At 38.8% G+C, this 25,145-nt stretch overlaps 1 protein-coding gene across 1 annotated transcript in view; it reads left to right on the plus strand.

The window, feature by feature from the left end:
• ROR2 (receptor tyrosine kinase like orphan receptor 2) overlaps nt 1–10,810 on the plus strand; it is a 44,109-nt gene extending 33,299 nt beyond the window's left edge. The window contains exons 6-9 of the mRNA XM_054289426.1: nt 2,431–2,745; nt 4,420–4,665; nt 6,239–6,441; nt 8,064–10,810. Coding sequence (XP_054145401.1) covers nt 2,431–2,745; nt 4,420–4,665; nt 6,239–6,441; nt 8,064–9,506 — 2,207 coding nt within the window. The 3' untranslated portion in view covers nt 9,507–10,810. The remainder of the gene's footprint in view (nt 1–2,430; nt 2,746–4,419; nt 4,666–6,238; nt 6,442–8,063) is intronic.
• Nucleotides 10,811–25,145: the final 14,335 nt, after the last annotated feature.

Raw genomic sequence — 25,145 nt, forward strand, 5'->3', positions numbered from 1 at the left:
ATTCTGTGAATTAGGTTCATAATGTTCTCTTCAAAAACCAAAACCAAACTTAACAACAAAAAACTGTGATATTACCCAGAAAATGGTTATTGATTGAGCTGTACTTGTTTCTGGGGTATGGAACATGGGCACTGATGACCTGGCTGCTGGTTTCCTAATATTACCAATGTTAGATTTCCAAAGCTAGGGTGTTGGAACTCTCTGTTTTGCAGTTGAGGAGAATTCCTGATGGAATTCCTGATGTTCTCTTTCAGGAAGATGCTGAGAATACCATATAGAGTTGCCCGGTGCCTAGCTAGGCAGTTATGACAGTCTTTAATAATATAGCATTTTATTAATAATAATAAAATGTTGTAATATAGCATTTTAATAATTAATAATGTAGCATTTATTATTATTATTACTATTATTATTATTATTACTACTACTACTACTACTACTACTACGATTACTATTACTATTATTACTATTATTATTATAGCATTTAATAATAATATAGCATTTTCAAACTGTATGCTTTTGAAGGTCATACTAGACATCTTATGCAAAAGTACCCTGAGGATTTCATAGCATTATTGGTTCTTGTAAGCCATATTATATGTCAAGCAGATATTGTGAGACTGGGTGTTCTATACCATATGACAGGGTACTTTTGAAATTGCAGTAACTTGTCAGGTAAAGGAAATAGTTGAAAAAAGCTGAATAGTTGCTGCTGAGATTTTGCTGATAGTTTTGCTCATACCTCCTAACTGCAGTTTTTGATGGTGTGTTGCAATGTATATGGGAAGTGGGGACACCTACTGTCCAACTCAAGGAGCATTTAGCCAGGTTACATCTGTGGGGAATTTTCATTCTGGAGTTTCATTTCCCTGCTGTACTCTTGTGAGAAATATATATTCTTTGTCTCCATGGCCCCTTGTGCTTTTTGGTCCTGGCCATGTGATTGGGTGAGTAGCAACCTTTGGTTAAAAAAATGATTACATTTCTGGAGAAAATCTTTAGATGTGGCTTGAAAGACTGAAAGGCCAACAATGAATAGCACACAGAACTGATGCCTGACCCGTGTATATGTGTTTGGCTACTGCGGTCTCAGCTGTGCTGTTTAACATCTGTTTAATAAATAAAATATAAACCCCTTGGATGCTACTACACAGTACTGCTGACTTTTGCACCTTCCATCAAAATAAAGATATAATTGTAAATTGTGCACTTTTGTCTCATGATGATCTAAATTCTGTAATGCAATGCTTTCACAAAACTTAGTGTGGAGTTTCAAACAACTGATAGTGACTACTTCAGTCCTTCAGTTTTATTTTTTCCATTTTAGTCTTTGCGACAAGCATATGTTACAACTGTCCTTTGAGGCCTGATGTTCTGCTTGCATGCAGTGTTCCCAGTATGACTGATAAGTGGTTGTATTCCTGCATTACTATTTTTGAATTAAAATAAGCACAGGTGTAAACAGTCTAAAAAGCTAGATTTGCAGCTGCTTGTTGCATGTTTGGTGTTCAGGAAGAGATTCTGTGGTACCATGTGTCCACAGGAAATAGATGATTGAAAGGAGAGAGCTGGACAAGAGAGAAAGACTTTATTTGTAGGTTGTAAATAGACTGCTGAATAGCGCTTCCTCTCTTTTTGCAGTGTGAGTTGGTGGAACATGCTGTCTAGCAACTCTCACTCATGAATGATGCTTTACTAGGGGAGTGAATGTTCCTACATTTAAAGGTTGATTCAGCACCAGATACATGATGCACACAGACATTTGTCTTTCCTTTGCAATGTGCAAGAAAATTTTGAGCTAAATGTTAGCATGTAGGTGCTGAGAGCTGAAGGGAAGAATTACATTCCTAACTCATTATGACATTTGTCATAATGTGATCAGCATGCTGAGACTGATTACATTAATTTTCCACAAAGCTGCTGCCTGTTAGGCTTCTCATGTCGATTTAAAGCCATGTCTTCCCAAATATCAATGATACACTTATTTTTGCCTGACAGGCTTTGAAAAACACTTACTTATTTATCAAAATGTCTACAGGAAGAAGAAGTTAGGAAGAATCCTTGTTCAGATTTTATGTAATTAGGAACTTTGGAAATACATACCAGTATTCTGGCGGGTGTATCTTGCCTTTCTTTGCTTTTGATCTTTATAAGTTAAAATTAGCCAGTAGTCTGAGCAACAGTAATCATGTGGGTTAATTTCTGGGAGCTGAGGCCTACAAGCTCTGTGCAGATGTCAGAGGAACACTGGGACGTTGGGTTTTCTTCCTGCGTTTGTCAACCCTCCTTTACAGCTGAAATCACCTCATTTACCAGTAGGCTTTCTGACCCTTAAGGAACGATTAAGGATGTTCAAGGTAAATGAGGTGAAAATGAAGTTTTTTCTCATGCTAGAAATCAATACTCGTCTGTATTTTTGTTGCCCTGCAGCTGCGTTTACCATGATTGGCACTTCAACGCATTTGTCTGACCAGTGCTCGCAGTTCGCCATACCTTCCTTCTGCCACTTTGTGTTTCCCCTGTGCGATGAGCGTTCCCGCACCCCTAAGCCACGGGAGCTGTGCCGGGATGAATGTGAAGTTCTGGAGAATGATCTCTGCAGGCAGGAGTACAACATTGCTAGGTCAAACCCCCTCATTTTGATGCAGCTACAGTTGCCTAAGTGTGAGGACCTCCCGCGACCAGACACCTTGGAAGCGGCCAACTGCATAAGAATTGGGATCCCTGTGGAGAGACTGAGCCGATGTAAGTCCATGTGTTTCATCACCGGGAAAAAGTACAGCTTGGTGTTTCTTTTCATTGTGTCTGAGAGACAATATTTTATCAGCCATTCTTTTTGTAAAGAAAGTGCTGAACTACTCATTTTTATCTTGTTAACACTGACCATAATCTTGCAGTGTTGTAAAGCAGAGTTAGGATGGCAAGGAAGCCTAAAGGATGCTGCTTGTACAGCAGAATGTGTTATATCAACCAGCCAGGGCTATAAAACTTCCTGTTCACCTGGCTGATTTGATGCAGATTTTCAGTGTGTTGCCTCCCACCTGGCTCAGTCCTTGCCTTTTTGGGTGAGCCTCCCCATAGATCTATTTAAGAGTTTTGTTTAGCTATTGATTAACTTCATATAGTTTGTTGAAGCATCACTGGAAGATCTGTCAGGGAACTAACCACCTAGTGTTCATTCTTTCTGTATGGGAACCCACAGGAATATTAATCCTGTAAATTAAACATGGGGTGCAATTATTTTCCTTTACCCAAACGGGATGGGTGAAAACATTGATCTTGAATTTGTATTTACATCCAAAAGTAGAAGGGCTTTTCTGTTGTCACTAATTGTATGCAGTCTTCCTGACTGCTCCATTTCATAGCAATTAATCACAACCCCCTACATTGTTCAATAAGAAAACTCAGACCAAAGATGTTTAAAGTACAAGGTATACTAAGATTATTTTGACTATCTGTGGATTCTGTCTGTATCCACAGTTAGGAGCAGGAGCCATGGCATAATGGTGGACATAAAAGACTAGTTCTGTGCTTTTATATAAATAATGTAGTGCAGTTGAGAAACAGAAGTAACTGAGAATACAATGACAGAGACAAATCAGACAGGGAAGAGATATCAAGCAAAAGGCATGAGAACAAAATCAGTAAAACATCTGGTGAAAGTTGTCTGTGATTCTCAGAGCCAGTGGTGCTACCACTGATGGAACATCTGCTCTTGAGTATTTGTGGGGTTTGAGAGAGCTGGATTCCTGAGTGTTGGAGAGGGGAGAACAGAAAAATGGAGGAGGTAATATTGCAAAAATGCATGATTCAGCTCAGATGATGCATATAGAAGACAAGCATTCAAAAAGTATGAAGAGAGGATAGCAGCAAAACAAAGAATAAAGGTGTGGGTCCAACAAATAGGAAGGTGACGCTTCTAAAAAGAGGAAGATCCTGAATCCTTTCTTTTTAAAGATGAAAATAAGGAAACAGAGGCATGAGGCTTTAACTGATTTCTATAGCAGGTGATCAGTGTGAAGAAAATGGGAAGATTATGAGAAGCAAAAGTTTTCATTTTGGTATCTGGAGACTTTTACTGAAGCGAAACTCATATCTCTGATTTACTTTAACTTATCATGTTCTGTATCTAAAGGTCCATACATGCTTCTTAGTCTCCATTTGAATTCAGAATTGAGAGTAGTCATGTGTGTACCACAGAGCTGAGACATTTCAGGACATAATCCAGAAATAACTGGGTGTAAAAGTACAGATACATACAGAACTGAAATTTCAAAGTGAACAGATTTAATGAAATCTCAAGGTACCTAAATTTAAGTACTTGTTTGCATACATGTTCTGTAGACTTCACCTGTTTTTGTCATGGTGTCCCTTGATTGTTTTGATTTTTCTAACATTTTCCCAAACCCTGTATTTTAGATCATCAGTGCTACAATGGCTCTGGAGCTGACTACAGAGGGACCGTCAGTGTTACCAAGTCAGGCCACACTTGCCAACTCTGGGACTCACAGAGTCCCCACAACCACGATCTGACAAGCACACAGTTTCCAGAGCTAGGTGGAGGACATGCGTATTGTCGAAATCCTGGAGGTCAAATGGATGGTCCGTGGTGTTTTACAAAGAATAAAAACGTACGCATGGAACTGTGTGACATACCTTCTTGTAGTATGTATTCTCTTTTGTTTTTCTCCTACTACTGTTCTGAATCCTGTGTAATTTTGAATGTTCCTGGTTATTATAAGTACAATTCATTTAGGAGGGTTATACTTCTTTATGTTTTCCAGAGAACGAGTTTGTAAGATATTCTGACCATTTTTTATTATACACTGGAGGTTTGTCTGAACTAAGCCTCACTTTGATGCTGCAGTTTTTATTTTGACTTGTCAAATGACAGATTGCACATGCAAATCACCTGTATGTCCTTGGTTTGCTCACACTGCTCCAAGGGTACATTCTCTTGCTCTGTACTGACATCTTGCAGGCAGCAAAGATTTTCAAATCCTATAGAGGGAGATATAGCACCATGCCTGGTTGGAAAGAAATCGTTTCAAGTGCAGAAACAATGCCATTTGAAGTGCATAAAGCTGATGATCTTATCAGAAAGTCCTACACTAGTTGCTAGTGGCTCTGTACAGCACAACTGTTTGCAAAAATAAAAAGTACTGCTCTCATAGGTTGTTCTGCTCATTTTCCCAGTGTTGGTGTACACACATAGTGGACTTCACACATTGGTAATTGTGTTTGGATATGACAGTGTCTTCGGATATGACAGCTAATACGTTAACTCATTAGGAAGAAAAGCATGCTTCCTGCAGCAAGATACAGATATGTCATGGAAGCCATAAAAGTGGATTACGTGGATCTCTAAAACTGCTCAGAACTAATACAAAATTTTTTAGTTACTTCACTTTTTTGCAGTAACATGATTTGACATTTATAATAAATTTCTACATTGCATGTACCATAGGGTAAAGATAACACTGGGATGTGGTTGTGGTGAAAGGAGTTGCCACAAATAGCAAAACCACAGGTTACAGAAAACATCCCAGGCAGTTCCAGTGAACATTTTTGACATCACTAGGCTTTCCTAAAGTCTCAAACTATTAAGTGAAAAAATGTTTTAGGAAGGTTCCAGACCTAAATGTATTGGTGGCTCTTTCATGTCTTTCTCACTCTAACATAAAAGCTCTGCAATTCTATTAAGTACAGAACAAATCATATCTCCACCAATGATAAGTGCAACTTATTTTATTCTGGGCAGAAGTAGCACCAGTAGAGGTAAAGAATGGGCCAAGTGTTGATGAAATGACTGAATCTATGACAATGGGTCAGACTGTGTTGTTTTCTGGGTCATATTGAACTCACTGGTTTATATATTGTGATAGAGATTGTTCACTTGTTCTTTATGCCCTGAGCAGGACAATACAGTGATTCCTGGTCTGTATTCTATGGTTTCCTCAACTGGAAATCTCAAAAATAAAGTAAAATTAATCACATACTTTATGGCCCACACATTAAATATGGGGCTCCTAGCTTATCTTCAAACTGCCAATTGCTATGTCCATTCAAGCTTTTTTGAAATATATAATAGAAAATTATGAAGAAAGGGGAGAAGGTAATGTGACTTCTGTTTTCAGGGCATAGTTTACTTTTGATTTAAAATATAGTATTAATAATCATTAGTGTTACTATCAAATAGCTTAAAAATACTTACTGTAACCATTTTTGTGCTTGACAGGTCCACGTGACAACAGCAAAATGGGAATCCTCTACATCCTTGTTCCCAGCATAGCCATCCCTCTGGTGATAGCCTGCCTTTTCTTCCTGGTCTGCATGTGCAGAAACAAGCAGAAGGCATCTGCTGCTACACCACAGCGCCGCCAGCTGATGGCATCTCCCAGCCAAGACATGGAAATGCCACTCATTAATCAACATAAACAGGTATTTCTTACACAGTTTGCTCAGGCCCAGGTATTTTCAAAGTGCAGTGATTTTCAGCATCTCATGTTGTCTGTGTTCAAATTGAGCCATGTTGTTGGGGACCTAATTTTCATAGTGTTGAGGCCATCTACTTCAGGGAGAACCAGGTTTTGCACTTTGCAGGTGTCTCTAGAAATCATGATCTTGGACAACAACTTTCAGTACACAGTATTTAATGGCACTTGTCCTTACCCATCAATTGCCATTCTGCCTGTTGTCTAAGTGACTGGAAAAGTGGTCATTTCTGATCCAGTCTTCAGCCTGCAGCTCATTTTTGCTCCTGGTAATGACGTGGCCTGTTTGCCTGTTTAAAGCGTGATGCACCATGGGGTTTCTTGTTCTAATCCTTCAGCACAAGACTCTGGTGTTCTCATCCATAAGTGAGTTGAGAGCTGAGAGGGCATGCAACATGTTTCCAAGGCTGTGAATCACAAAGACGGTGAAAGGAAAATGGCTTCAAACTCATGTCTACATATGTCAGCTCCTGCACAGGATTTTCTAGGTCAGCTAATTAACCTCTGAACTAAAATCCTGTTCAGAGCTAATGTTGAATTTTTAATCACAGCATTTACAAGATGCAAGCTCTAAAAAACAATGCTTACTTTGGAAGTTGAATATTACCAATTGTAACTAATTGCTATGATTTTGTGAGTTAATCTGAAGATTTGAAGGAAATTTTCCAGCCCAGTCTATAGGCTGTTGGACACTAAAATCAGAAGTTGTCCCCAAATCACCTGCTAAAACATCTTCCCAGCCTGCCCTGCTCCCTCATGCTGTGGTGCCCTGTATGTGAAGCTGTGCCAGCTGCACCTCATTTGGTCAGGGACTCCTCCATCCCATGCTGATCAGGACAGACACATTACATCACCATCACAAACTGCCTTGCTTTCCCTTCCAGCTGCAGAGGGAGGGCTCTGGGGATTTCCCACTCTTGGATTTGCAACCTTTTATTCCAAGTACCAAAGAGAAATTCCTTCTCCTTTCTTCTCCAATTCCACCCCCATCTTTATCGAAGCTTGCTCAAGGTTCCTCAGCAGTGGTACTGTACACTGCTGCCCATGAGCAGGGGCCGTTCCCATAGTGAAGCAAAGAAAGGGCATTATCTGGTACTGCAGAACTGAAAGAGAGATTTTGTTCCTTCTTCTGCTGGAAAGGATGTTTCAGTTCACTCTGAGACTGCCACCTCCTCAGCCTCCTTGCTTTTCTGACAGACATCCCCTGGGCAGCTTGGGGCTGGTCTGCAGGCAAAGTACAGCTGCAGTTAATAGATGTCATTGCTTGCCAGATTTACTCTGAACCCAATATTCATTTAGCTTTCAGGAAGTGTGGCCACTCCTTTATAAAAAGAATTCTATCCATTATCCTGCAGTATAATGCAATTTATACTTCTGATAACAGTGTAACTCATTTCAAGGTTAATTGTGAAATCAATATACTGATGTGAAAACACAAAAAACCAGAAAACTTCTTTTGGCCCAGTTTTTGTTCCATTTGGAGATCTAACCTGGGGATCTTTAATAAGAGAACCTGATGTTCAGAAAAAGTTGTGATATTTTTGACTGACTATCTTTTCTTCATTTCAGGCTAAGCTTAAAGAAATTAATCTGTCCACTGTGAGATTTATGGAGGAACTAGGAGAGGAGAGATTTGGAAAAGTCTACAAGGGGCATCTCTTTGGTACAGCACCAGGTGAACAGACACAAGCCGTTGCCATTAAGACACTTAAAGACAAAGCAGAACTGGCTCTTCGGGAAGAATTTAAGCATGAGGCAATGATGAGATCACGATTACAGCACCCAAACATAGTTTGTTTGCTGGGAATAGTGACAAAGGAACAACCTGTAAGTATGATATTTAGTTATTGTTCCCACAGTGATCTCCATGAGTTCCTGGTAATGAGATCTCCCCACTCAGATGTTGGCAGCACTGATGATGACAAGACAGTAAAATCCACTCTGGAACCGGCAGACTTTTTTCACATTGTGACTCAGATAGCTGCAGGAATGGAATATCTTTCTAGCCACCATGTTGTCCACAAGGACTTGGCGACTAGAAATATACTGGTGTTCGATAAACTGAATGTGAAAATATCTGATTTGGGCCTTTTCAGGGAAGTTTATGCTGCTGATTACTACAAACTGATGGGAAATTCCCTTCTTCCTATCCGGTGGATGTCCCCTGAGGCTATTATGTATGGCAAGTTTTCTATTGATTCGGATATATGGTCATACGGAGTTGTGTTGTGGGAAGTTTTCAGCTATGGCCTGCAGCCTTACTGTGGTTATTCCAACCAGGATGTCATTGAGATGATCAGGAACCGACAAGTTTTGCCGTGTCCCGATGACTGCCCCACATGGATATACACTTTGATGTTGGAGTGTTGGAATGAATTTCCCAACAGAAGACCAAGATTTAAAGATATACATAACAGACTAAGAACATGGGGGAACCTTTCTAATTACAACAGCTCAGCGCAAACTTCTGGGGCAAGCAACACCACACAAACAAGTTCTCTCAGCACCAGCCCTGTTAGCAATGTCAGCAATGCTAGATACATTGGACCAAAGCAGAAAGCTCCAGCCTTCCCTCAACCTCAGTTCATACAAATGAAAGGCCAAATGAGACCAATGGTCCCGCCTCCTCAGCTCTACATTCCAGTCAATGGTTACCAGCCAATGCCTGCCTATGGTGCTTACTTGCCAAATTTTTATCCTGTCCAAATTCCAATGCAAATGGCTCCTCAGCAGATACCTCCCCAGATCATTCCCAAGCCAGGCTCCCACCACAGCGGGAGTGGATCCACAAGCACAGGCTATGTAACAACAGCACCTTCCAATGCGTCGGTGGCCGACAGGGCTGCTCTGCTGTCAGAAGGCACAGATGACACACACAATGGAACAGAAGATATTGCCCAGAACCCTGTCCAGGAGGAGGAGGAGGAAGAGGGCTCGGTGCCTGAAACAGAATTGCTGGGTGATAATGACACACTTCAGATGGATGAAGCAGAAATTCAATCAGAAGCCTAAGGAATTTGGCCTATTGCTAAGAATTCCACATCGCTTCCATGCACGGAGACAATATATCCTTAGGCTTAGTAGAGTGATTTTGGTCTGACTCAAAGAAACAAAACTAAAAATAAGCAACATCCATTTAAAAGGGCAGCAGTAATGACATACCAGGTCTAGTGACCATTGCCACCAGCAGATTTTTCAAATATGGTGGTATAGACTTGCTGGGTTTAATCTTTTTTACTGTCCTAGAGTTCTTAAGAGGAGCTGCTTTTTAAATATGTACTGTTGCTGTGCAACATGTTGCAGAGTAGCATTGCACGTCATGTATATCATGATATATGAGTGTAATGTTAGTGAATTATGCTTAAGCCAATAACACAAAAAGGAATCCAGCTATGGTTGCAGAATTGCTCTAAGCATAAAGAAGTGCCCTGGATGTGATGGACAGCTTAGTTTGTAGTATTTATCTTTTCAACATAATGAACACAAGATTGTTGTTTGCTTTTTGAGTCTGAAGATCTAAGTTGAGAATAATGATCTGTGTTTGTATTACAATAAGAAGGAAAGGAGGAAACTGAACATAAAATTGCCTGTGGTGAGTAAGACCACAGGTCCAGCCCAGTAGCATGTCTTGAAAGATCATCAATAATGCCTGCCAAGGGATAGACTGCAAGGGCAATTTCACTCGCAGAAATTTCCCAGGGTACTGCCCCAGCCTCCAGCAATTCGTGGCTAAGGGCCTTCCCAAGACAGAAGTGGAATTTTTTTTTTTGGTAAATAGCCTTTGATGGAATTTTCTACCGTGAATTTATCCAAATGATTTTGAACTCACATAGAGCTAGAGTATCCACAACAGCTTGTGGAGTAACATGAGAAGAGAAAGGATGGTTTTCTTTCATCAGTTTGGGTGAATTACTGACAGAAGCTTCCAAATGAGATCATCTTGACTGCATTTGTGGATGAAAGTATTCCTTCTCTGCTGTGTATTTTCAACAGCAAACAGCCTTAATACACTGTTAACCAAAAATGGGGATATTGTAGGGGATATTATAGGTGTGCACTAACTTAATAAATCCAACTTTAATTGGTTATCAAGTACAGAAAAGGGCTCCACATGTGTGTTCCTACATTGTAAAAGTGTTGGGTTTTGTGCGGGGTTACAGACTTACTTGATTTACCACAGTTACTGCTGGATTGCATGTGATACCATGTTTTTTTCCCGACTTTTTAGTAAAAATTATCTTTGAACTTTAGAAGACCAAAATAAGCAGTAATATACAAGGTGCTGTTTTTGTGCTTCTATTTGCAGGATGAATCATGTACAGACCTTTAAATGTAATTTATGTTCTACTACATTTTATATACATTTTTTTCATTGAAATATTTGGACTTTTTGAATGAATGACTGTATAACTTAACCATTCACCAATATTCACATGTGGTGCAGTTTTATGGTATTGCTGTTCCATTTTGTTAAACATGCAGACAGGTCCGTTCATTTCACGACCCCTTTCTGTAATACAAGTGGTACACATTCTCATTGTAGCATTGTAGCCAACACACACTATAGCTCTAAGTTCTACATCTGACATGGAGTATTCAATAAAGTGATGCAAAAGGTATGATGAAGTATGTTATCCTACAGGCACTGTTTTTGTTATGGTACTTTGTGGAAATAGAAATGGCCTCAATTGCTTAAGTTACAGGCTTCACACTTTAAACTGCAAGTTTTTGTTTTATGACATTGGGATTCACTTGTAAGTCATGTATCATTGTGATCTACACCCTGTGTTCAAGGTATGGCAGCATTACTTATTTCCGGCATTTCACCTGGACTTGGAAATGCACTGGTAGGAATAAAATATGAAAGCTTTATTACTTGTGTTAATATAATGCAGCTTTGGGTGCTTTTACTAAATAAAGGACAAATAAAAAAGAAAAAAAGGTGACATTTATTTACATGATGTTCTTTGGTTTTTTCTAGATTTCCTTATCTCAGATAAATGAACTTGATTAATCAACTACACTGTCTTTCTTTGTTCCTTTGCTAACTTACTTCAGGGTAAATGGAGAGAAAAGGGTTCAGTTATACCACAGATTTGTCAGTGAGAGAAAAGATAAGTAAGCAAATGAGTAGCAGCCACTGGAAGCTTCTGTAGAGCACTGTCTGAAGTTCAGCCTATTTCTAGTAGTTAGCATTATGACTTTGTGTGATTTTAATATTGTTTGGGAAACTCCTAATTCTCTTCTTTAAGCCTCATAAATTCACTACAGACAGAAAAAAAGGTCAGATTTCTATACTGATTTTCCCATCCCTCTTAATGTGGTTGTGCTCTCAAAGAGATGGTCGAGGAGCAATACATAATTTCCTAGGCCAGCCTTGGCAATATACACAGTACTGGAGGGGGATACTCCCCCTCTGGTGATGTGGGTGGGGTCATCTGAGCCAGCAAGATCGGAGCCGTGATGGCACGCAAACGCCTTCTATGCGCTTCAGGTGGGCGCCTCTGCACAAGCACCGCCACCAGCGTGTTAGTGGCTACTCCTAAGTCATATGGATTGGCACTAACTTCTTTTTTGCAGCTTCCCAGACTAGTCTTGCCTGTGGTATCTGCTGCACAGTCCCAGCCAGTGCCAGAGTCTGCCTCTCCTCCCCAAGACTTGGAAGCAAGGCCAAGGGAGATCAGGGAAGGGATGAGGAAGTAAGTGGATGGGACAAGATGGAAAGGTGGCAATAAGTGAGGAAAGGGTTGGGGCTGGGTCCAAGCAAAACCAGCACAATACTGCCCACTTGGACTTGCAAAGGTACTTCCTGGCAGGTCTAGCAAATCTGGAATTTTTCTTGAGGGCAGAATGGTTTTTCTAGCAGCAAATACATGTCTGGAGGATGAGTAAAGGGCAAGGTGTTTTTGAGAAGACTGTGAGGTTGGTTCAAAAGTTTTCTCTTGCTTCTAGTACCCTACTCTGTCTATATGATTTTCATAAGAAGACTGGTTCTGACATTAGAAAAAGTGGATTGGGTGTTGATACTGTGCACAGCAGTCCACTGGTGAGGCAGGAAGGTCCCTGTTTGGAAAAACATACAGGGCAGATGGAGAATGGATTTGCAATCACAGGGCAGGAAAACTGAGTAATGGTTCCTAGTCTGAGTGAGGAAACTGACTATAGATGTGTCACTAGCTCCAGTTTGACTTCTGTTCTGATACTGTCCAAGATCTACACTATTGCAGGGTTTTCTTCTGTTTTACCCGTTGAGACTATAGGGAAGACAAAGCTATAAAGAGTGCAGTATAGGTAGCTGTACAAAATCTGAGGATTCACCCACAATTCTAACTACAAACAGACATTACTACAAACTTTGATAGGCAGGTTCATTCCTTCATCTAAACGTCATGACTCTTGGTTTCATCCAGTGATTTCCCTAAAGACTCATACAGAGGAACAAGCTCCCTGCTGACATACTAATCCTTTGCTTTTGTATTTTTCATGGCTATGAACATCACAGTGAGTCATAGGGAATTTTCTTCATGGCAACAGTACCTCAAACTTTTATGAGAGAGATTAATCTGATTTTTTTTCTCACTTACTATCTAAGGAGCTCATCAGATGTCACTCACTGGGTTTGTGTTCAGAGGAATCATTTCACTTCACTTATGTGGGAGTAAAGGGAAAAGGTCTGACACTTTCTGGAAGAGAGGTCAAGAATATTTCCTGAGTTGGACAATCTCAAAAGATGTCAGACCTTGAGATGTTTGACAAAACAGATGGAAGGAGAGAAACATCCAGCTGCATGAAGAGTAGTATCTTTAAATAAACCCTAAATCGTAGTTTCACCATGGATAGAAAGTAATTCTGTTTCTAGTCAGGCAAATGCTGCTGCAAGCTGTACTCCAAACCAGCATTTCAGTTACCCAACATATGAAGAAAAAAATCAACTGTTAAAACCATCTTCTTTTTGAGGAAAGGGACTAAATTCATATCGTAAGGGACAGCAATATTTGTTCCTTTTCTATGAATAAATCTATAAATATTTGTGGAATCCATTACTATAATAAAATTTTGGGGATTTGCTCAAACAATGGAAAACTGAATAGTAACATACAAATAGTAGTAGCATATGCCACAAGCAGTGGCATGACTCAGTGTATGAGTTTTAGTTCCACCTTACCAGAAAACTGAATTTTGTTTCTAGTTTTTCAAAAGGGACTTGTATAGTCTTCGTTTTGCTCAGCTTCCAGATATGACAAGTATGGGCTCCTTCAATCACCAATATGAATTCTAAACAATCTTAAGACTGTTAAGAAATACTAAAAGTGTTCACTTGGCAAGATAAACCAAGATTGTATTATCTGGGTCAGTCAGATCTTTCTCTAGACCAAAATGTACTGTGTCCGCTGTGATAAAATACAGAAAAATTGGTTCAGCAGGATTTCCTTTCCAGAAAAATGCTGTAAAAACCTTTTTCACCTACTGTTCCTGGCTTGTGCTATGATTGATGTTATAAAGTTGCAGTGTCTGGACTTTAACAACTTCTCCTTAAACCCCCACACAGTGGGAGTTCCTAACACTAGGTTGCCACTGCAGAAGACTGGCCACCTGGTTTGTTTTGTGACCTCAAATAAAAGGCAACCCCTGGATGTGTTTGTGTGCATGCACACATGCCCGATTTTGCAAGAAAAAGTATCTGGAATATAAGGTCATAGCTCTGTGTTCAGCATCAAATGAAATAAACAAACATATTTGCATGCGATGTGCTGTTGTCCCAGGGCTGTGTGAGATCTTGTGCAGCTCTGAATCCAAATCCAATTTCTCCTGGTGTGTACTGGGCCCTGCTTCCACTCAGTCACACTCCTTGAGGCTGTGGCGAGAGCAGGACAAACTCTAGTGAGGAATCCTGTAGCAGCCCCCATGAAGCACTGCCTCCGTGTAGAACTGCCGAGAGGGTTTCCGCTGTCACTGTGTCCCTCTTGTCCTATCCAGGCCCCATTTTTGATTAAAATTAAAAAAGAAAATGGTTCTAAATCTTAGTTGAATACCTCAAGATTGCACAAGCAGGGGGAAGTAATGTAACAGAGGTTATGGCAGGAGCTGGAAATAGTATGGGGTTCTGAGGGCTGTAAATCTCCAGGAGAGTCGGAATTTAAAATAATAAAATGCTGAGGGAACGCAGAATCCCATGTAGCTACTTCTCATTTCTATTGATCTAAAAGAGGAACTTTACTTTATCTCGATTACAGTGTACCTGATGGTTTAACTGTCCTTTTTAAAACCTCTGTCTAAAACTGAAATAATCCATCTGTTCAGTAGGTTGTTAACTTTAAAAGCAGTGGAATTAGGGGGGGGAATTTAAATTAAAATTACTACCTTAATTTAATTGAATGCTTATTCCATACAACAAGTAATAAAACACCATCATGTAGAATTACAGAAAGTGTTCTTGTTGCTCCATATCTTATATCTGTTACTGAAGAATAATGTTTTTGTAGGAACCACCCTCCACATAGACTTCTTGCATATTTCTTTTCAAACTAATAAACTAGTCACTGGAGATGCTTGGTGCTGTTGTAGTTTTGATTCATAACAATCAGTTTTTAAAATCTCATCAAGAAGTTTAATTCTTAGTCTGCTTTTGAAGTAGCTATTTGATAACCACCAGCACTATGAAACAAAAGAAATTCATTCCAGAATGAAAAAATAATTAACAGACAGGGTGGTGGATAGGAAAACAGCAAACTAAAGAAGTGAATATCTAAGTAACTTAAACCAGAAACATTTAAGGTACAATAATTTAATTTAGATATAATATTACTTCAGCTGAGACTGATTATTCTCAAATGTAGTCTGAGGCTTTACAGTTATGATAAAGATCATTGCCTTGCTCTGTTGTTAATCCTACAGATACATTTTCATAACTTGATGTGGTTTTCCTTTTAATTACTTTCATATCAGATTTAAATATTTTTATGAGAGTTAACCTGAGGTGGTGGGAGAAATATCTTGCAAACTGCTAGCAGCCATGTGCTTTTCTTACCAAGGAAGGGATGCTGTGGTCCATTTTTGTTCCATCATCTTGTGTCCACACCAAATGCATGTCTCCTCAGTGAATTCTTCTCTTCCCAGCTCAGCTGATAATTTTACAACAAAATACTGAGGAAACCTTTCAAATTGTTTACTGCTAACATTGAGAGCACTAGGAATAAAAAATTTGTTTCTCTGTGAAGGGAAGGTATGTGTTTGAAGATATTTGTTTCTTTATGAAGGGAAACATATGTCTTTGCTCCCTCTGTTCCTTATGCCTTTATTATATCCCTCTCCCTTGTCCTCTCTTAGATATTTCTCAGAGAATAACCACAGCACTGTTCACTATTACATCTCCTCTACTTAGAAATACTGTTTTCTTAAGGCAGACTAAAAGACAAAATTTATATATTTATAAATAGATATGCTTATGAATGGACTCAGTCCTGACATTTTGAAAAGCCAGTGGAGTAAGAATTTTGTTGTTCACTAACTTGTAGACATTCCCAATTGAAAGGGTGTGTGGATCTGTGGTTTTCAGCACAAGTTTGCTCCTGTCTTTGCTGTGGCCTGCAATTTTGCATCCTATGAAATGTAAGTTCTGGATGTTCATTGGTGGTTTTTCATATCTTTCCTTATAATTAGTGACTATTTTTGTGATTTTTTTTTTACCTGTTCTTTTATCCAGGTATCTGCTGTAGCAGTCCGCTGCTGTTGGTGTCTGCTGCTTTTATGCAGACAGCTTCCCCAGTTTAAAAGAGGCAAATCCAACAAAACCAATGAGGAATTAATCTCCAAAACAGATGGAATGCTTTGATATCAGGGCTCCTCCAGCTCTGGGACATCCAGCAAAAGCCACAGCAGGGAATGGTGTGAATACTCCTTACTCTCCTCAGCCTCAAGCCAGTCATCTTGACCAACTGTGTTGGAGGCGCTGAGACACTGAGACAGTGCTGCATGAGGGCAGGGGGCTGGGCCTCAGTATTTTTCCTAATCATTTTTGTTTGAGGAATGGGGTTAATTCTGGACTGAATGTCCACATCTGTCACTTGGCACTGCGTGGGACCCCATGTAAGTTGTTTAGGTTTCTGTTGTTTCTCCTGTAAACAGAAAAATTGTGGGTGCTTCTACAGGCATTGTGAAGGGAAACACATGGGATACAAGGGAATTCTTACTGCAGGCAAGATCAGCACCCTGATGGTGGGTGAGCCTTCATGCAAGACATGGCACAAAGGCATTATGAAATGCATCCTCTGTTCCCCGGGAGATCAGTGGATTAAGAGGCTGCTGGCATCCCTGGGCTTGGTGCAGGCTGCCTGGCTGTGGGTGCATCGTGTGTAGGTGTAGCACTTCCTCTGGGTGGGCTGGTCTGAAATGTGTGGTTGCATCTTATAATGACAAATGGTTTTGAGGCCTGAACCAAAGCCAGTTGAAGTGATTGGGAAAAACTCTGCAGCTTCAAAAGCATTTGGGTTAAAGCCATAAGAAATTTTCACTTTGTTTTTTTAAATAAACACTCTCCAACTTGTAATTGACATTGTGCTTAAAACATGCTTTTAAAAATGTTATTTTGCTTTTGAAGCTTCTATATCAGGTGGTAAAGAGAGTATAATTTTCTGAATAAATTAAAAAGTCCAGGGGTTTGGGGGATTTTTTTGGTTTTTTTTTTTAGTTTTTTTTTCATGTGGCAGTGTCACATTATAATGCCTTAAATTGTTCCGTGCATACCAAAAAGTACTCATGGTACATACTGTAATTTCTTGTAATCATTTTGTTCACTAGCCCATGCCCATGGGGAAAATATTTGCCAAAATAACATTCATGAAAACCTCTTTTTTTTCTGACTTTGCTTGGAAACCCACAAACCCACACACATATTTGCAATTATCTGATTTTAATAAGTGGGAGTTAATATACCTGCTTTGTTCATGCATATTAAAATGTGCTAACATAAGAGGGTCTTTTGGAGGAGGGGGAGGGAGAGTTGGAATTCTGCCTCTTTGGAGGAAGTCCACCTCCAGTCTGAGCTGCAGCTCTGACAGATTATGCCCAAGCAATGGAGATAGTAAGGTTTTGCTTTGTCCCATGGCAGCATTTACTGAAAACAGACAACATCACAGGGGAGTCTGTGGGCCAGGGAGCCTGAGGGATAAAACAGTGGCCACATCCCACCCACCCACCCAAGTGTCTCCTGCTGGAGGGGGCAGTCTCTGGAGCCTTTATACCTTCCTTCTAGGGGCCTGATGCCTGATCCCCTGGCACTGAGAGTTGAGCCCTGTGAGGGCACCGTGTTTGTGTGGCTCCAGGGAAGGCGGTGGGGGACGCTGACGCTGCCCAGCACTGCAGCAAGGTGTCCTGTGGCAGGGCGACACAGGCCCCATCTCAGAGGCTCCTGGCATTTCACCCGGCCCGCTCCAGAAAGTGCACCCACAGTAAGGAGATATTTGTCTTCATCCTGTCAGGAATCTGCTCTGCCAGCAAGCTTCAGGCAGGGTTTTTGGTGCTTCCTCTCTCCAGGACAGAAGCACAGCCCTGCAAACCCACTCCTGCTGCCCCGGCATTTCTGCTCCTGGAAGGCTCCTGAAAGCAGGGAAACATGCCACAGTGAGGGGAGGAGACACTTTCTGGATTCCCAGAAGACATTTTGTGCAAGTCAAGTGCAGGGTTTGGATGAATTGATGATTTTTTAAATAAAAATCTGTTTATATGATCTTTTTGTGGGTTCAATACACAAGGTTCTTAGGCTAGTGCTTTATGTAGACCTTACATTTGCCTAGGTTATTATCCTTGACTTACAGTTTTCCAAGACACTGTAACCAACGTGTGGGCACACATTCACTTAGTGTTTCTTCTAGATTGGTTTTGCTGTCAATACTGAGTTGCAAGTCAAGATTTTATACTTCTGGCAAGCCTTTGAGGAAATGCTAAACCTCTTCAATATTTTTTCACCAAAGTGTTGCTAAAGCCAGGATAATTTTAAGCATGACCTTCAAAAGAATTGCCCATTAAATTCTTACTTATTTAGATTCCTGCCTTACACATATGCATGCATATAACTGTGTACTCTCACAGGGCTGAGCAAATTATTGAATGAATGCATACTTGCAAAACTAGCCAATATTTTTAACTGTTTTAGAAGCGGTATTAAAAAACTGAATGTAATTCTCACAAAATGCAGTCCAATACAATTCTGTTTTGGTAAAGTGTGCACTTTCAGCACTTTTAAAAAGGGATTCTAAAACAAATGCTTTTAGAATTTATATAAAAATTAAACAATGTCCCTGGAAAAGTTTCAAGGAAAAGAGTGAGCTGTAAGTTTCAAGAAAGAAATCCAGTGAGCTATTGGCAAAGAATTTCTTGTGTTCCAAGGAGTATATTGACATTTCACCTGCCATTATAAATTCATATGAATTATGGAAATTGTAAACTTTTAACTTGGCCTTTTGCTTTTATATATCCTAACCTCTCTTTTCAGTGTAGTTTTCTGCACTGATATTGAGTAGAAGATTAAAAAATCATGTTTAGGAACCAACTTCCAGAATAATTTAGGAACCAGCCTCAAGAATTATTTTCTTTTGTATTGCATTGTTTTGCTTATGCCATGGTCTCATCCCTGCAAGGAGATGCCAGTCACGTTAGACAAAGCACGTGAGAAGCAGCAGTGAACTGCGCTGATAAACTTTGCCGGAACTGTTCTGGTTTTGTCAAATTCAGGGAGAGATGCTCTACCACCAGTTCCTTAGAGTGAATCCTGATTGTCACGAGGTTTGGCATTTCTGGTCAATAAGATATCATTTGAAAATCTTCCAATTCTGACAGCTGAATTTCCTTTATAAGAAAACAGTAGAAAGAAGCTATGGTGGTTAATTTTATTGCAGTTCAATTTCCAGCTGGCAGTGAAAATCAAGTAAAGGAAAATCAGTGTAAAACTTGGTTTGGTCTTGGACTCTGACCTTGTGCCCTTCCTTGTCTTGGCTTCAGCAGTACTTCAAAATACATCTTTTGTAAAGGCCCGCAGTTGTTAAGACATCATACATATCAACCCTACAGATGTCCAGGTCCTATAAAGGTCTTGTTAAGTAAGAGAAGTGAGATTTTCAGTTTATGCTAAACAGAAAATAAATTGGCATATCAGACCTAAAGTAACACTAAAAGATGTGATAAAAGACTCTTTAAAGACTTAACCTTGGTGCTCCACCAAAACCATGTGTAGGTCTCATTTTCCAAGAAAATGGATTAGGATGAAGGAGATTCCTTGTATTTTTTGACATTTACTCTTTGCTATTCTTTTCTATATGAGCCTGCATTTGGTAAGACTTGTAAGAATACGTTTAACATCAGACAAAAAATTAGATATTGGAACCAATTCTTGCCACGAATTCTAAACAGAGTCTTCAAAATTGAGACCTGTGATGAAATGAGAGGGGATAATGTCCTAAGCGTCCTGTTTAAAAAATTAATTTTCTCCATTACCTTGGAATGTTACTGAGCATTACTGAATATTGCTGCCAGTGCAGAAATTGCATCTCACTAAAGGTAATGGCCGTGCTTTCTTGGCTTTCCTGTTTACCGTGTCACAGGTGGCAGCATGGGCCATTGGTCACATAAACAAGCAGGGGGTAAAAGATGTGTAGCTAGTGACGGTAACAGCCTTTGTAGCAACATTTTATTTTTCTGCTGGCATCACTCCAGGATGTGATTGCAATCATTAGTGCAACTTTGACCTGTGATTTTTTTGGCTGGAGAGGATAAGCATTTTTTCTTATCAAATGAAGTAGGAATATGGGTGTCTCTAAGTAATTTCTTTTGAAACATGAATATGCAGTTGTAGCAACAAGCAACAAAAGTTTCACTGAAACTATTTTTCATGGAAATACAGATAGGTTTTGAACATTGTTATATGTCTGCAGGGGCAGACTTTTGCAAGTGTGGTTGCAAAAGGACTGTTTGGGTAACTGTAGAAGCAATGAAGAAGATGTGATTCTCGAAATCATAAATCACAGAAACACTTCTAAGAAATATACCAGCTCTTTTTGCAAGTGTGAGATACGATAAGCAAGATACATTGTGAGATGTTTCATGGTTGTACTTTTGAAATTCAGTTGGCACAGGTACTTCCTTATAATTGAGAACTTAAAATACCATGTTCCATAATGGGATAAAACCACTCATATAATTGTGCATCATTATGCCTTGATCCACCAGCAAATTCTTGGTAAATTTTCTAACAGACCAAAGTTCATGCATTTTTCTCAGAGGCTTAAGCCTATTATCAGTAATCTTGAAAGTAGACACTGTTGGTAAAAACAATTAAATAAATGTTTATACGTTGTCAATTGATTTCACAGTCTTTATAAAATAGAACACTTGGAACCTCTAGGATTTAATAAAATGAAGGGCACTGAACAAGACAGATGCTTTTTGGAATATCCCAGAGTTGTGATAGTAAGACAGATTTGCCCATATGTTTCATTTCACACTTTCTCAATGATTTTTATTGATTTGGTTAAAGTGTTGTATGAGCATAGCATTGCCAACAGCGGAGTATTAAGATGTGTTACCCATGATGGCACTGTAACTATGAGTTTATTTGGAATCCTTTGTTATGTAACAAAATGTCTTGTGTTGACAATTGTATGACAACCTTATGGAAAACTAGGTAATTGTGTTGATCGTTTACTGCCTAGTTTGTCTCCTCTATAATGAAGCTCTTTTCTTGGGTAATACAGTTTCTTGTACACCAGTCTTCCAGTCTTCCACCTCTGCACCTTGTCTCTCATGCTAGTGGCAGTGGTGTGTTATTGCAGATAACACTTTGGTATATGTTCACCTTTATTGCTAGTCCTATAAATGTCATTACCATCCTATGTACGCATTGTACAATTTACGTATAATCTATTATACCTGATGTTTCTTCTGCAGTTTCCCTTGTATCTCAATTAGGTTTACTAATAAAACATTTTTGTACCATTTGCTTCTGTTTAATTAAAGAATTTGTGTTTCTGCATCTTGATGATGCACTTTCTCAGGTGACAAAGGAACATTCTATTAAGCAGTTTCAGTACCCATAGCACATATAACTAAATTGCTAAACTAAACTCAACTAAATAACTAAAATGTAATCCAAAAGAACGCATAGAGATATCAATACCCATATACCTATACAGCTGGTATCTGTGGTTTTTATTTTTTATAAATTGAAGTACACTTGCAGCAGCATCATATTCACTTGTAACTCTTGGTTTAGATCTGCCTTCTTGCTGAAATGCTGTGAAATAAGTGGAATATGTTGCTTCTTCTTTATATTCATGTCCTTTTTAGTTTTAGAAAAGGTCACATTTACATTCACATCAGAGATAAGTGTGCGATGCTCTGTTTTTTCAACATAGTCATTAAATACCATATAATGACCTTGGTGACACTATTGCACAGAAACATTCCCCTTCAGCATTATCACGGTCAGAAATAGCAAAGGTGCAGTGTTTGTCAGCTTCCACAGATGGAAGCTTTAATTAAAGTACTTATCTGTTACACTAAATAAATCTTCCAAATAAACAGATATTGACTCATCAATGTTTTCTGCAAGTATAAGAATTTTTCATGCCTACATTCACAAAGCTTTTATTTTTCCCATTATCCATAAATGGGTCTTGCATTTAAATGAGGTAATTCTCTAGAGAGGGACAAAAGAACTTAACAAACTTTGTTTTCTTTTATGCTCCATTAAGTCAATGTTTTCCTTCCCTCCTCCCTCCCTCCTTTAAAAAGCAAGTAAATGTTTATTTTGGAGCAAAATGAAGGCAGCCCCTCTACCACACTTTTTTTTTTCTTTTTTACTTCTATTTTTCTGGTGCGTAGGGTCAGGGGCAGCAAAGTTGCCTTTTGGTTTTTGGTCTGGGGTTGTAAAATACTCATTTTGTAGACCTTTGCCTCATCAAGTAGGCATAAACCAGCTAAGAAAAACAAACCTTTTAAGAGTATGCTGTCTGGACCCTGTGCATTAGTATTTTGTGCTTTCAGCTCTTGACCATGAAATGTCTGCTCCTGTGTAGAAAAATAAGGGTGCAGAAGAATTAACTACACTCTCCCCAAGTCTTTTTAAAATGAGAATACTTCAGGGAGTTCACTCAGACTGAGGAAACTTTTTGGCTTTTCATGGCAGGTCTGTCAGTAATTCCACAACTTCCCAAAACTTTGAAATTTCAAAAACAAGCTGGATAAAAATTTTAACTCTATGGAGTCTGAAACCTTATTGAAGTCTAAGAATTATCTTGCATATTAAATTTAAATCTAGTTCGTGTGGATCTAGATAATTTTTGTTTTGCATTCTGTTTTCTATATGTTCAATAGATCCCCTTTGGTTAGCCTTAGCATATCTTTTACAATTAAGACACCGAAGCTCCATGCAAAAAAAAAAGCTTAAATTTGCGGTTGCAGGTTTGAATCTGTGTACTATATATCAGTTTCTTTAAAATAATTCTGAAAAGCTGAGAAGTATCTGAAATTTAATTTGCGTTGTATTCCAACATTTCACTGTAGCATTTCATTCTCAGCAATTGTTTGTTGTTCTGACAAAATTTTACAAAATTTTTACAAACTTAGCTTTTCAGGCTTATATTTTCCTTTCATATTCTGTGGGGTAAGATAGAAGCAGGTGCTAGAAAAAATAGATGAATCGAGCAGAGGCAAGTTCCTAAACTAATCATAATAGTGGTCTCCAGAGTTTAGTGTAGGCCACTGGAGAGTACCTCTAGGTAGTTGAGCATTTAGCAGAAAGACTAACACAAGAAGCCTCCTACTCAAGTTCAAATCCTCTGAACTTCGCTTAAAAGTAATTTAAAACTGTACTTGGAAAACGAAAGTTATGTTTTCATAATTTTTAATTTCCTGTTTCAGTTTGAATATTCTGCATGGCTGCCCAGATGAATAGCTTGGATATTTAGCCCGTTGCCTTTGCTTTCTGACATTGCACTTAAGACTTGCAAATGTCTATATGGTTATAAAAATCAGCAGTCTCATATTCAGAAGTAGTTTATTCCTTTTTCTTTCTCATTTCAAAGAATTAGATTTTATCAGAAAAGCAAAGTATAGTTACAAACTGTAACTTCTGATATGTGCTTCATATTTTATCTTTGATGGTCTCTTTAAACATTTTGTATGTTTTTTACAAGTTTAATAACTATATTTTGTGTATTTGGTGTTTTTCTTTTCAATATGAAGATGTCTTGGTTTTTATAGAAAGTGCACCATATTTGCTTTTATTCATGCATGACTGGCTTTTTGTCTTCTTAAACATAATTACTGGAAGTTTTACAGTGGTATAAGACTGAGACTGTAGGTCACTGCTCAGATCTATAATGCTTTAAAAACTTTTTTTATAATATCAGCTTAATGCATAAGTTTAAATTTTAGAGGTGTTACAAACTTGTATGCTCTCACTATGTATAAACTGGGGTTTTACATAACTTTGATAGAGGAGTTCCACACAATTCCACAATTTTAATACATACCTATTGTTTTCTCAATTCTAAAATGCATTTTCTGTTTTAATGAATCCTGCTTTGATGCATTAATTTCTTCCAGTGCCTGATTTTGAGAGTCATATAAGGATGATGATTTATAATGAAGTTCATTTAATGTGATTAATTTCTTAGTAGTCTCAGAGCACTTTATAGTTGGAGAATTATACTTCAAATTAATTTAAAAATTAAACAGTAAAGTAGTGACAATCATCTGCTATTCATCAAGTATAAAAAGCTCTCATCTAAGAAATAATTTATAACTGTCTGGGAAAGGATCACCAAAACACTGAGTAAATATGCATTACTGTCCTGTCATTGCATAGGCTTATAATAACAAGAATGTTTAACTTTGAAGCTGACACCATTTCCACTGCAACAGATAAGGGCATTGTGGCCAATGTCATATCCATGGGAACATAGGTGGTCATATCCTCTTCTTTATTCACACAGGTTAGACACCAAAGTGAGTTGTGACTCCTTGTGGAAGGAGCTATAAAGGAGCTATATGTCACCTCCATGTCCTCTCTGTGGCAAGTGATGACATTTTGCATGCCACCGTAGCTTTATTTACAAAGAGATTAAATAGAAGAAACATAGCATGTCAAGAAGAAGTGCAATAATAAATTGAAAAGGAAATGCCTAACAGCAAGTAAGAGAATAGTGAGGAAGAGTGAGGCATTGTCTATAAAAGAAGTGCGAATATGGAAAATTGGCAGGCTTTCCAAGGCAAAATTAAATTTGTAGTACTTTCCGCTCTGTTAACCTTATACAACTGACACACTAATTTAAAATATTTTACTGTAAGCTGGGAGGGTGGAATCCAGCTCTCCTCCCTTTCTTCCCTATCAACAAAACAATTTGGCAATTTCCATCTAGGTCTTTGTGTGCTCCCTCTGACGACATTGCAGTTGCACAGCCACTACTAATGACGTAATCTGAATACCGTGGTTCTATTTACATGTCATTAACCATCTAATTTGTCTTGCAGAATTGTTATTACCGCTGATTATGTACTTGAGTTCCTTGAATATAGGTCCATTATCATAGCTACCAAATTGTCCTTTGACTCAAGCTGACCTCAGAAATCTTCATTGATTTCACTGTGTTAAGGGTA

This window comes from Melozone crissalis, unplaced genomic scaffold, assembly GCF_028551555.1.
Source record: "Melozone crissalis strain CALT ecotype California unplaced genomic scaffold, PUWL_Pcris_2 ptg000005l_1, whole genome shotgun sequence".
NCBI lineage: Eukaryota > Metazoa > Chordata > Aves > Passeriformes > Passerellidae > Melozone > Melozone crissalis.